The sequence below is a fragment of the Penicillium alfredii genome (genome assembly GCF_028826965.1).
Source record: "Penicillium alfredii strain IBT 34128 chromosome Unknown utg000004l_segment0_segment0, whole genome shotgun sequence".
Lineage (NCBI taxonomy): Eukaryota > Fungi > Ascomycota > Eurotiomycetes > Eurotiales > Aspergillaceae > Penicillium > Penicillium alfredii.
Genome location: NW_026622701.1, coordinates 2,959,673 through 2,972,852, shown reverse-complemented (window position 1 = coordinate 2,972,852; position 13,180 = coordinate 2,959,673). Strand labels below are relative to the sequence as shown.

General features: G+C 52.3%; 4 protein-coding genes across 4 annotated transcripts; all 4 read right to left on the bottom strand.

Moving 5' to 3' along the window:
* Window positions 1-783: 783 nt before the first annotated feature.
* On the bottom strand, window positions 784-4,865 carry NUU61_002764 (putative RNA binding effector protein Scp160; the record flags this gene model as incomplete). Its single annotated transcript, XM_056653346.1, has 4 exons — window positions 784-1,760; window positions 1,813-4,090; window positions 4,154-4,401; window positions 4,466-4,865. 4 exons carry the CDS (start codon window positions 4,863-4,865, stop codon window positions 784-786), a joined length of 3,903 nt encoding a protein of 1,300 aa, XP_056514413.1.
* A 2,064-nt stretch (window positions 4,866-6,929) lies between these two features.
* NUU61_002763 (putative extracellular arabinanase) lies at window positions 6,930-8,079 on the bottom strand (the record flags this gene model as incomplete). The annotated part of the gene is made up of 4 exons (XM_056653345.1): window positions 6,930-7,083; window positions 7,139-7,224; window positions 7,287-7,757; window positions 7,819-8,079. 4 exons carry the CDS (start codon window positions 8,077-8,079, stop codon window positions 6,930-6,932), a joined length of 972 nt encoding a protein of 323 aa, XP_056514412.1.
* Window positions 8,080-9,631: 1,552 nt separating this feature from the next.
* NUU61_002762 (uncharacterized protein) lies at window positions 9,632-9,841 on the bottom strand (the record flags this gene model as incomplete). The annotated part of the gene is made up of 1 exon (XM_056653344.1): window positions 9,632-9,841. The coding sequence occupies one exon, from the start codon at window positions 9,839-9,841 to the stop codon at window positions 9,632-9,634; it is 210 nt and encodes a 69-aa protein (XP_056514411.1).
* Window positions 9,842-10,788: 947 nt separating this feature from the next.
* On the bottom strand, window positions 10,789-12,736 carry NUU61_002761 (Zn(II)2Cys6 transcription factor domain-containing protein; the record flags this gene model as incomplete). The annotated part of the gene is made up of 3 exons (XM_056653343.1): window positions 10,789-12,472; window positions 12,526-12,570; window positions 12,624-12,736. The coding sequence occupies 3 exons, from the start codon at window positions 12,734-12,736 to the stop codon at window positions 10,789-10,791; spliced, it is 1,842 nt and encodes a 613-aa protein (XP_056514410.1).
* Between the last annotated feature and the right edge of the window lie 444 nt (window positions 12,737-13,180).

Sequence of the window (13,180 nt, the reverse complement as noted above, 5' to 3'; positions counted from 1 at the left end):
TTGGATGTCCTGATTCTTGGGTATTATTATTTTATTGTCCGAATATATCTTCTTCCAAGACTACCTGATAGTACCAAGCACTACAGTACTACAGTACTATAGTAGTAGCACCTGTCGTAGATGGCATAGATAACACCAATATCAGAATCCCATTATCACCGTGAATGGGCAGTTTGTGGATCTGGGATGTCTTTCCTTTTTGGGGCGCACCTCTCGCCGCTTTTGACTCTACTACTTCACTACGGTATACACAAGATTTCAAATTTGATTCCCGTATGGAGAGTTCACTATCTTCCCTGGCTTGACACTGTTGAAAATCATGAATATCGAGTTGATTCGCCTTCGGTTACACTTGACTCACTCCCACAAAGCGGCGATAACTACATAGACAACCGCCAAGCTGATAGTGGTCGCGGACTTCTTTTCTCTTTTGGGGGCGTATTTCCCAGTCGGACAAGTGTTGGCGCGAGGTGGAGTTATTATTCAACTATGACCATCTAGAAAGAAGAGAAGCAAGGTTCATGTATCTCATAAAATAGTCGAGGGGGAAACAGTTACATGAGGTCTCTGGAATCCAATGCAGAATGGGAGAGGAGAAAAAAAAAACATTCTTTTTGGAATAAATCACCGATAAAAACAATAGAAAATACCAAGATGAATATGGAAAATCAATTCCAAAAGGGAAAAAAAGTGTATGTCGGCTCCTATATTCTGGGATCATCCTCCGCTCAAAAAGGAAATGGAAACAAAAAAGAATAAGAGAAAAAAGAAACCAGATTCAAATCACCGAGCCCCGCTCAGCCCGTTTCGTACCGCTTCGAGGATCATCTCCTTGGCCTCCTCCAGACCGGCGGAGCTGCCACGAACCTCGATGGCTTCGCCACGGGCTTGGTCCTTGGGCACGTTGATGCGGCAGCCGGTCTTTTTGCGGATGGCGTTGATCTGGCTGCCACCCTGGCCCACGACGTAGCGGTAGGTCTTGGGATCAGGCAAGATCAAGTATCCTGTGGCGGACTGCTGAGACGCCGAGGCGATGGACTTCTCAATAGCGGCCCGGGCCTTGGCGACGCTCTCGGGAGAGCCGGTAAGCACCCAGGGGAACGGGGTGGCGTCGGGAGCAGCAGAAGAGCTGTTATCAATCACCTTCCACGAGTGGGCGTCCGTGGCCTCGCTGGGGTCATCAGTAATCAAGGGCAAGGCGGAGCTCCCGTTAGCGGCGGAGCGAGTCTGCTTGGCGGCCAGGTTCGATGGCACATTCTGGCCGGCATGGTCGACAGTGACCTGGTGGTCGTTGCGCAGACGACGGAAGAAGGCGCCGTTGTCGGCCACAACATGGTGCAGATGGCGCGGGACGTTGACAGTCTCGGCATGTTGTTCCTTGAGCATGGACTGCACGTGCTCCTTGGCGCCCTGGACGGCATTGCTAGGTCCCTTGAGCTTGACGTCGGTGCGGCCCGAGCCCTGCTTCGGAATGTCCAGGGTGACGTTGAACTGGGACTCAATACCCCGTCGCGTTTCGCCGCCGCGGCCAATCAGCAGCCGATGCTGGGCCGTGGGCACGTCGATCGTTTCCATGACCTGATCCTCACGCTCCTTGACAAATTCCTGGATAGCCGCAATGATGCTCTCGACAATCTTGCCATTGCCTTCCAGGCGAATGGTCGACTCAGTGCTCTCAGGGCGCGGGAATCGGACCATCCGGGCAGCACTGCCATCGTTGGGACCACCGGCATCAACCACAATCTTACGAATGTTGGCACCTAAAGAAATCAGTATATAGGAGTCAGAAAAGAAAAAGCAGATAAAACTTACCACCTCCACCAATCAGTGCCTTGTGGTACTTCTTGTCGACATCAATGGACTTCGTGACAGTTGCGTCAAACTCGGTAGTCCGCTGCTGGAGAATCTTCTTGGCCTCGTTGACCTGCTGCTTCGTGCCCTTGACTCGAATTTGCACACGTCCCGATGCATCCGGTGCATCGTTCGCACTGGGAACATCGATTTGAGCACCGGTGTCCGCGCGAAGCTTGTCCATTTCACGGCCGCGCTGACCGATCAGTGATGCAACCTGACTCTGAGCCACGGAGATGGTAGCACTGTTCGAGTGGTCAATGACCCACTGCAGCAGGCTGAGGAGCTCGTCGCGAGCGGAGTCAGCACCCTTGCTAGGGCCCTTCACCAGAACCTCGTCAGCGGCTTGCTGGGGACGGCTAGGCCGAACTCCACCAGCATCGCTGCCAGTGTCTCCGACCGACTGGTCATCGCCAGCGACAGTCACACGGGGGAACTGCACGCGAACGGAATACCGATCCTGGAGTCGGTTGACCTGGTTTCCTCGTTGTCCGATAAGCTCGCGGTGGTACTGAGCTGGGACCTTCAAGATGTGGGTGGTCTCATCCTCAAGCTTCTTCCCCAGGTTGATGATGCGCATGCGGGCAGCGTCGGCCTTGGCCTTGGGCCCCTTGACTTCAACCTTGCCATTTTCAACCTTGATATCGACATCAAACTCTTCCCGAAGCTTGTTGATGTTCTCCCCGCGCTTGCCGATTAGGAAATTGGCGTACTTCTGAGGGAAATCAAAGGTGTTCGTGTAGCCACGCTCCAGGTCATCCTTCTCCTGCTCCACAACGAATGAATCGATCTTAGAGACGAGGTCTGCCACCAAGCCAGTCGGGCCTCGGAGCGCAATTTCGGACTGAGAGCCCTTGGCATCACCAACAATTGCACGCACAGGAATCGTATCCTCGCCCTTGGCATCTTGCTCGCGGATGATAAACTTGCGTGCCTTCTCCTGGTACTTGGAAGGGACCGAGACCGACTTCGCAACAATGTTCTGCTGGTCTCCCAATACACCAAGGAGATACTGCTGCGCCTCTTGCAGTGCCTTCTCGAATGCCGAAACCTCCGCTGGCGAGGGGCGTTGTCTGGGGACTTCGAAGCGGGAAGCCGTTGCGGACGGACCCTCATACACAAGGACAACATCGGGGCTGTTGACATCGTCTGGGACCAGAAGATGGACCCCGTAATCATCCTGGAGCGTACCCGCACCTCGGGAGCGGAGATAGGAGTGGAAGTAGGGATCAACAGGAACGTGACGAAGTCTGGATGGGGGATGAGCTTGAATCAGATTCATAATGTCGGAGCGAGCGCGGATAGTGTTCTTTCCATCACGGGAATACACTTCCCAAGTCACGGGTCCTTCCGCACTGGGTGGGATAGCAATCCTTGCGTCGTATGTCGATTCAAGGTCCTGAATGATTTGGCGTCGTCGGAGGTACTGAGTCAGAGCGCGTGCATGGGCATGGGGGCCGGCAGGGGCACCGGGGTGTTGACGAGACAAATCAATGCTGGCCATCTGCATGCTGGTGGCAAGGTCCATGGCGTGGTTAATGCCGGTCTCAATCTGGCTGAGCGGGCCGGTGATGGTGAGGAACTCGCTATCATCTGATGAAGGAGGAAGGACGATGGCGCATCCGGTCTGTGCGAGGAATTGGTGCAATGCATCGGCCTCGTTGCCCAGAATGAATTGGTGCTGGCCGCGGCTAATCGCCAGCTGGCGGAGGGTCAGCTGGCGTTGCAATTCCGCAGCCACTCGCTCAATCTCTGCACGAGCCTCCTGGGCCGCAGCGCGCTCGCCAGAGATGAGAATATGCTTGTCCGACACAGGCACAAACTGCACTTGACCCGGGTGGGCTTCCTGTGGCGGCGGTTGGGTCGACCAGGTATCATATCTTGGGACATGAACCTGGGCCTTGGTACGCTCTTCAATGCCTCGCAGATTGGCATCGTGTGCACCTGCAATGAACGGGAAGAACTCCGGGGGAATTGTTTTTAGCCGCAGGCTCATGTTCGCGCCTCGCTCCTTCACAATTGCCTCGATTTCACGGCGAGCCATCTCGGCTGCAACGGCATCACCCTCAATCAAAACGTCAATGGTGTCACTGTCGTCATCGTCGGCAGCAGCATTCTCCTCTGCCCGAGGGACTTGCACGCGGGCGTTTGTGCGGGTCTGGATATCCTGAACAACAGCACCCTGGCGACCAATGATGTGGGGTCGTGCAGAAGTCGGGATGGGGACGCGAACCGATTGCTAGAAAAAGACAAAAAGTCGGGTTAGGCCAGAGACCCAAGAGCAATAATACACATCACGCACCTTGGATCCAACTTGTTGTGCCACTTCCTTGAGCGCCTGTCGGACCGCATCCACGGATCCCTTTCCTTCGAAGATGATAGAGCCACCAGGGCCACCTCGCATATCGACATTGGCTTTAGATCTGCGGGAAATATCTCGGAGAATATCCCGGAGAGGCTTCTTCAGTTGCCCACGCGGAAGCATCTGAGATGGCGCTAAACGGAGCTGTTCCATGTGCTTGCCGGGAAGGGTCATGACTCGAGGGACATCTGTCGCAATTTAGTCAAAAGCCTTCCTCCCATTGAGTAATTTGCATAGAGATCATTGACATACCCATTGGCTGGGGCGCCAAGCCATTCGTAACCGCGGCCGCCGCAGAGGGCTTCTTCGCACCCCACGTGGCTGCAGCCGGAGCGGCGGGCTTCGGTCCGCTGCCCAATGCCGGAAACAGTTCTTCAGACCGCACATCGAATGCCGGAGACTTTTTCGGGGCAGGCTTCGGAGCAGGCGCGGGGGTTGCGGTGGCCGCGGGGGTCGGAGGCCCGGGGGCAGAGGCCGCAGCTGGGGTGGGTTCGGTCTTTGGCAGGGAGGACGGAGGAGGGTGTTTGAGGTCTTCTTCATCCACAACATCCTCGACAGTGGCCTTGTGGGCCTCATCATGGGAATGCTGTGCCTCCAACATGGCAGCGAGAGACTGCCCGCGATTGGCAGAGGTCGACGCTTCAGCAGCCATGATGAACCGGTGGGAATCGATGGGATTGGACAAGATCGGGGACAGGAGAAGACGGGCGACACACGAGAAGCCTGCAATCAGGGCTGGTTGGAATTAGTATGTAATATGGACAGATCACCGTGTATTGGGGAGGATCGGGAGAGTACTGGAGTGTTGAACGCACAGAATCACAGACAACCCTTTTGAATAGAGACGGGAGAGAATTGATTTATCCGAATTGAGGCTCTGCGAGGTTCAATGGACCCAGAGATGGTGCAATGGAATCTGAAAAATGCAACGGCGCGGGATAAGCAAGCGCCAAGCGGGGACAAAAACACCACGCAAACCCCGGGGGGAGACAAATGATCACAGCGGGGAAAGGAGAAGATGAAAGGGAGGAAGAGAGGAGGGGGGGGGGAGAGAGAGAAAAGAGAGCGATAGTCCGAAAGAAAGAGAAGGTGAAGTCAAGCAGAAGGAAGTACACCAAAAGGCCAGCTCGAGGGCTCCGGGGGGGTTTTCTCCGAGGCCGAGACAATTTCAAGATCTTCTTTTCTTCCACCACAATGCTTTCTGAATTGGGTAAAGATTGCCTTCACCTTAGGATCATGCTTATATACTCTAAATGCTAATTCTGCCTTTCTTCAAGAGGTCCGTGGTGATCTCAATGGCACCGGGGCGTGCCGGGCACATGCGAGATCCCCATGGGCGACCGTTGAATCCCACAAAACACAACCGGCAATCTTTGAATGGAGCAATAGTAATAGGTAAGTTGTTTCGTTGCTGGAGCCAGGGTTCTAAAAACACCATGTGTGCTTCAGAATTCACTTATTTTTGGTCAACTGATATCAACTGAGCCCAACTGAGCCGATGAGTGCCCCCTGCACCAAATTCGCCACCAGGTGGTTAATAGACGAGGAATGAGATAAATACATCTGCATGGATGTTATCAGCACAGTATACGTCCAGTTCACATATCGACAGAGATGTTGATTTGTTTACTTGGAAGTATCCACAGGCCAGTCGGTAATCAATGCCTCATCCGTCCATGTTCCTGGAAAGAAAGGATTTACATTCGAGGAATAAAGTTGTCATATAAACACGATCGAATCCTTTTCCACTCCTTAACCAACCCCACCTGACAAAGAATTTTTTCCGGGGTGATCTCTATGACCCTTATAGGAGTTGAGACAACATGGTTCAGATTAAATACTGCGCATGCTAATAGATGCAACCTGAACACTCGAGGCCCATGCTTCATAATACTGGATTTAGTTGAATTCATATTAATGCTATGAATGTCACTGTCAACCTCGATATAGTTGAACTGCGTTAATAATAAAATCCACTGCTATGAGGAAGTTCCAAACCAGAAAATAGATACCAAATCACCCAACGTACTTACTATGGCCTTTATATAGGCGTCGGCTAATAAACATAAGCTACTTCAACCTTTATTAAGAACTAAGATCACAACTCTAAACGCAATGCTTGAATCCAGGCAGCTTCGGCGACAAATGGTTCCAACACCTGATTCACCCAGAGACACCAATCATTATCCCTCGCATAGAATGGGAGGTTGATGGTGGTCATGGTTGATGGTTTAGATATGAGATGAAGAACAAAGACCCAGGCAGGGGATTGAGGCTGGGGCGAGTCAACAATGACTATCAACTGTTTGATCGATCTAATCTGATACATCGTGCGAGTTTGTTCGAACAATTAGACTCAATACCCGCTACACTTCCATTACTTGACCAACAACGGCAGAGGCCATTTCTACAAGCCAGAAATCCAAAATTAACCAGTTTCCTGAATTATCATTAATATACCAGACTAGCCACAAGCGATCCAAGATGCATGACAGCAGCCAAGCGGCATGGGTATCGAACGAACGAGCCGAGGGCTCAAAAATAAGTATGAGAAACCAACCATTGACACAGAAAGAAGCGAAAAGATCGGCCTCGCAGCCCTGCCACGAGAATATGTATAAAGAGATCTGATCAAATCCAGGCAATGATGATGGATCGGTGGCAGATGCATGTCAGATTGCGACCACCCGAAGGAAACAATGACTGAATATTTCATTTATTTCACCACGGGCCATCCGTTCTCCCAAGCCAGCTCGTTCCAGCCGTACGCGTAGCCGGAGGTGTCGGGCTGCTTGTTCTCGTTCTTCTTGTTCAGGGGGTAGTAGTGGTAGTACAGGACTGGGCCAAGGTGCTGGTCTTGGATGACGCCCCTAAATAGAATGTGTGAGTGGTGTTCAACGGAACGAAGTATAAGATGACACATACTGTCCACCGGGTGCGTAGACTTGGCCGTGGCTCGAGAGCAGGTTCGAGCCACCGCTCTTCTGGCAGGAAGTACCCTCCTTGTCGACCTATATGTGACAAAGCTGATTAGTCTCGCTCCACTGAGTGCTTCCAAGATGTGACAACATACAAATTCACCCGTTCCAGTCTTCGACCGGCACACCTTGATCTCGTACTCGGCGCCGGTGGCCGGGTAGTCAGCCGTGTAGCCACCAGCCAGGCCAGACGAGTAGGTGAGGTAGTAGAAGTCACCGTGCTGGAACATGAAAGCAGCCTCCTCGCGGTGGTTGAGGGTCTCGTTGAAGGCGATCTGGTGGGGAGTAGCGGAGCCGATCTTGAGGGGGCTCTCCATCTCGACCTGGTAGAGGTCGTTCCAGAAGGAGCCGAAGTTGAGGTACTGCTTGCCGTTGATGGTGATCCAGTTGGGGTCAATGCGGTTGTAGGCGTCGTTGGCGGGGATGCCCACGGCACCATGGTCGGTCCAGGAGCCCTTCTCCATGGTCTTGGAGGTGGCCACGCCAATCTGCGAGTTGCGGGTGCCGATCTGCGAGGTCACATAGTACATGTAGTAGGTGTCATCCTGATAGTGCACATCGGGAGCCTGCCGTGGATACTAGTCAGTTTTGTGATCCCACGAGATTCTTGTTTCTATGGGTTCTTACCCAAAGGTCCTTCTTGTTGTCGACGCCGTCCAGGTGGATCTTGGTGCCATCGGGCAGGACAACACCGTCAGCTTCCCACGGCCCTCGGAGCGAGTTGGAGGTCATGATTGAAATGCCATTCCCCGTGGAAAAGCGGAAGTATTTGCCATCCGAGGCCCGCTGGATCATGCCCGGGTCATGGGCAAAGCAATTGCCTGTACAAGGACCCCGGTTGGGGTAGGCGCAAGCCAGCGCTATGAAGAGGAAGAGGAGAGCAAACATAGTTAAGGGAGGGGGGAGAGTGAGAGAGAGAGAGAGAGAGAGAGAGAGAAGGAACGGAAAAGAAAGAAAAGGGAAGGAGAGAGGGCAAGGAGCGAATTCCTGAGTTGAATAATGAACTATGATGGCGAGAATGCCCGAATTTATATTGATTTCGTTCGGTACCTGAATCTCATCCACCCCTCACGGCGGTGTCAATGTGGTCGCAGCCTGGGAAAGGATGGAAGTATAGGATGGCCCAATCATGGGCTCACCCTCCCTGCAAGTCATGTCTTTTGAATGTAAGGTATATCGCCGTAGTAGGTCGACAACGACTTGGCTCTTGGCCCCAACCAGATCGCGAGGAGCAGTGGGTTCTGGGACCGGCGTTGATTGCATATTTTCCAGTGGGTCCTCGACAGGAAATTCCAAAACAGAGTCATGTTGGGGGACGAATCAGGGGCATCGGTATCCCTTTTGTGATGTCTCGCCTCGGAGGTTCGATCCTGTCTTTTCCCCACAGCTCCACTCGGATGATCTGCTGTGTGCCTATGGCCCTCTCTCGGCTGCCAGGGGAATCGAGTCCACGACATGCAGGACCCAGGCAAGGGGTGCATCGGGTCCTTGGGACACTAACGATTCCTTGGACCATTGATTGCGCATCGGGTCAGGTTCTCAATAATTCGGAGAGAGGAAGAAGTGTTGACACCGAACCACAGCTGTTTCCCCTCCAACGACTTAGCCCCCCCCTGGTTGATGGACATCCACTTTGACGCGTCTTTCTTTGGTTCTTTGATCCAAGCGAGGATGATGATGATGACTGCAGTTGGCGTTATTCGCGCCATGTGGATCCCATCTTGGGCTGAGCTGCACACGCCGTCATCCGACATCGACCAGGAACTGCAAATCGACTCTTGACAATTTTGACTTCTCGGGGAGATCCTGTGGGGCTCGCTTGGCTAATTCCCAGGCAAGGACTCAAAATCAATCCTTGCTGGATCGAGACAATAACAAAAAAAAAAAAAAAAAAAGAGCGAGAACCAAAGAATGAAGGGGCCAAAAGGAAAAGGAACTGGACAGTGCACAATCCATGGACATCGACATTCTTCAGCCTTTGGTATCAGCCTGGGGTGGTAATCAAGAATTATGGCACTGTTACTCCCATGGCCTTGGCTGAAGCATTTGGATCACATCGGATCCCACGGCACAGGTGTGATTTGATAGCCTGTCCAATGCGTCTGCATCTTTGTGTAGCGTCTTGGGTTTTTGGTCTCCACGTAGGGCTGGCCATGCCACGTCTGCGAACGCGGCCCAACCCGACATTCTGACGCTAGACAATACGAGAATTCTTGTACAAGGAATCCATTTCCAAGATCACTGGGTATATTATTTGCAGATATAGCCCACGATACAGTATCTAGGCTCCTGCGAAGTTGCGAGGCCCAAGAGAGAAGCCGAGTTCATAGTATGTACATCGAAGAAGAAAGAAAATCTCACTGTACGGCTGAGAGACAAGCCATGCTGCCACTCAGTCCCAGTATTCAAATGCCCAACAATGAACCACGGAGCCGGCGACTCAATTTTGCGCCGCCCAGAGCTTGTTCTCCTTCAAGATGAACATCCGACCATTGCGGCCCAACGAGAAGGTAGAAGTGCCCGTTTGAATGAAAATCTTCCCCAAGGGGATGCCCCGGGGGGACCAGACGTTGATCCCATGGCCACATCCAGCATACACATTCCCGTCCATGTCCAGCTTGATTCCATCGGGGATACCGGTCCCGGGCATAGCGAAAACACGCCAGTTGATGAGAAAAGGCTCCCCTTTGGTAATAGACAGATCGAAGAAGAAGAAGAAGAAGAAGAAAAAAAAAAGGTTGGCTACATTTGATTCAAATGATGTCAGAAAATCCACCTCTCTGCAAACCTCGATGGATGTGGAGCTGCGAGATCGTGAACCCCCCGATGGTCTGTCGATCTCCACGGTCCCATTCCGCCAATGTTGTGTCGAGTTGAAACAAAAAGTATCAGCATTGAAAGGAAGGGTCAAGTCAGAACTAGAATCACTAGCAGCTAGCTAGCCATATAGTGATACAGTCCTAAGATAGTAATCGTAAGGACACTACTGTGGCTGATCATAAGTGAGAGTTATCTCTCATGCTCGCCATTTGAAACCGGCTGGCATGGGGCGATGTCTCCTCATGTTTATGATGAAGTAGGTAAGAGGTTGACGGCGGCAAATCAGAGGTTTCTGGCTCGGAAAGCAGCCAACGGACGAGAAAGAGTGCTGTGGGAAGAGGCCTAGCCGTTTCATGATCATACTGGGGAGTAGGGTTATCCATAAGACGTTTGAAAACTTGCCGGATTGACTGTCTGTTGTAACTAGCTTTTCTTCGAGGGTGTGCAATTAATTGAAATAAAATATTATCGTTGGTAGAATGCATCCATGGATAGGCACTACTAGGCGTTGCTCTATGCACCGCATCTGATCCTATCTCGGACCGGATGGGCTCAAGTAGTAACTGTAAAGCGTATGTGAGTGCAGGTATGAAGTCCAAATATGCTAAAGCATTATTTCGCCTGGTCATCCACTGAATGTGCGATTTTTTGTGCTGGTCAGTTGAAATTGAACTCGGCAGGCAAAAAAAGAAATTGGCATTGATGAGCCCACATACACATACACATGCAAAAATGCAATAAGCGCGGAGAACATCCAGGTGGAGACAAATTTCAAGCTCAATCCAAGTTACCGCCAGGACCAAAGATATAGGCATCATTATCATAAACGGCATCGGGGGCAATCGGATCAGGATTTGGGCTTCGACGGTTCACTTCCGGCCCGCACAGAACAGACTTCAATGTATCCACCGTCGAAGAGTTGATCAGTTCCGGCATCGCCCATTGCTTGCAGGAGATCAAGTTGATCGGCACAGCGGCTTCACCGGGCAGGGAAGACGTGAGTCGCATATGCTCGGTTTGACACCGCCACGCACCATCAGGACCATGGGGCTTGCTCCAGAACGTAAGCGCATAGAGAGAGGAGCCCCCAGGCGGCGCAGGCAGAGGAGTAACCTCGAAATCATGGATGCGGACTGACTCAGGTGGCAGAACGTTCTCGTCGGGGACTGTACCGGGTGCGAGATGGAGGTGTTCCTCTTCGATCTCCATGATCCGGGAGAAGATCGCGTGGTAGTGCTCCGTATCGAGCATCCATTCACGCTTGGGGACGCGCTGTAACAGGTCTAGGGCCCTGCGGCGGAGATGCGGCCAGCGGCATTTCCAGGCGACCCCGTGAAAGGGGAAGATGACCCCAAAGTCGAGGCTTAGTGTCTTGGACAGCTCGTCGGGGTAACGGTCGGGGTCTGAGATGATGGACTCGACGAGTCGGAAGAGGCACTCGAAATCTGGCCGGTAATGATCCCAATCGCTCTCGTTGTTCACCTGGTAGAACCGCAGTCCAATATCGGCGCTCAGTGACATGATGCGAATCACATCGGCGGCGTGTTGCTGCTGCTTGTTCCAGCTGCCTGCACACCGACGGACCATGTCCTCGAAGTTGGCTTTCCAGCAAATGAAGTTGTTCTGCATCAAATTACAAACTCTGAAAATGTCCAGCTCGGGCAATCGGCCGTTGCGGAGATCGCTGTCATATCGCACGACGAAACAGGATGCCGCCGTGATCAGATCGACGAGTGCGATGCGGGCCTCTCGCAGGGTCTCAAAATGATCTGCCAGATGGACCCCGTCCTGGTCATCCATGGCGTTAAGAAGAATCCTAGGGCGCCGGCCTGGACTAAACTCGGCTGAGTTGGCATTGAAGAGACTGAGGAGTGGCGCGACTTCGGTTTCCATGAACTGTGATTCAAAGGATGAATATCGCTGGCCCCACGGTCCTGCGGGCTCTCCTCCGTGACCAGCTCGCCAGGCTTGCAAGAGCTTGATGCCGTTTTGGATGTGCGCGACCGAGGCCGCTGCATTGCCCTGGAAGCATTCGAAGCAAGTGAACAGAATACTTGCCGTGGCAATCACGGGAGTTGAATGATTGGGGTCTGATGCGGCCTTGTCAATAATAGAACGGATGGCTCGGTTATACAGCTGGATAGGGAGCTCTAACGGCCATCTGTTCATGCCCGAAGAAGCTGATTGTAGACCAAATGGCCCCTGTTCATGGAGAGCGCCTATGGCAGCAATCGCTTGCCGAATGGCGGGCTCCGCCAGACTCAGCTGCAAGACAGTTCCTTGGAAGAACCCACCCTCCAAAAAGCCAGCGAGTTGAGGCGCCGACTTTTGAAAGAAGAATTCCAGGACCCGCGGCTCCATGGGAGACGTGGGCGCAGTAACCGGGGTCACTGGTTTGGGCATCACCACGGACGACTTCAGCGGCGAATAGCCATCGCATACTCTCCCAGCATTGATACATCTGGACAGCAGATTAGCAAAAGGGTCTAGGATAGAGAGGCATGCAATCCATACCGAGTACATGCTGGCTTACCCTCGTCACACTTGATCTTCCGAGCCCTGAACGTTGGTTAGCCATCTGAGCATAACAGTGACTTTAGGAATCAACCAACTTGCAAGTGAGGCAGCCCGTCCGAACTTTGGGCCGACTGGCGCGAGTTTGCTTTGCGGCTTTGGAGAGGCTCTCAGGGACCATGGCAGTCGAATCCTTCAACGACGCATCCATGCCATCGGGGCTTCATCCCTGAGGGCTTTTCTTTTTCTTTGTCAATGTTCAAACCAGTACATGTACTCAGCCTGTACTCAGCCTTGTGTCGTTGAAAATTGGTCAAAGGCCCAAAATGCCGTTGGGGGCGAAAGAGGCCTGTGGGGCGACCGAGTGGGTATGGGGAAAATCTCCTTGCAAAAGCCAACTGGTCAACTCATGGAGATTAGCAGGGCTAAATAACATGGAAGTTGCTAGATGGTTTTTCACTATTGATGCTTTTCAGGGGTTGAGAATCAGATAGAATCAGATATATTTGTTACCCATGATTCTGAATTGTTAATATGCCCAGCTTCTACGTTAAATACCCTTGTTGAGTGCTTGGCCGATATATAGTCCTATTTTCTCTCGCATTGTATTTTTAACGTAGCACGTCCAGTACAATCTAGACAGAAGGAAATAGAT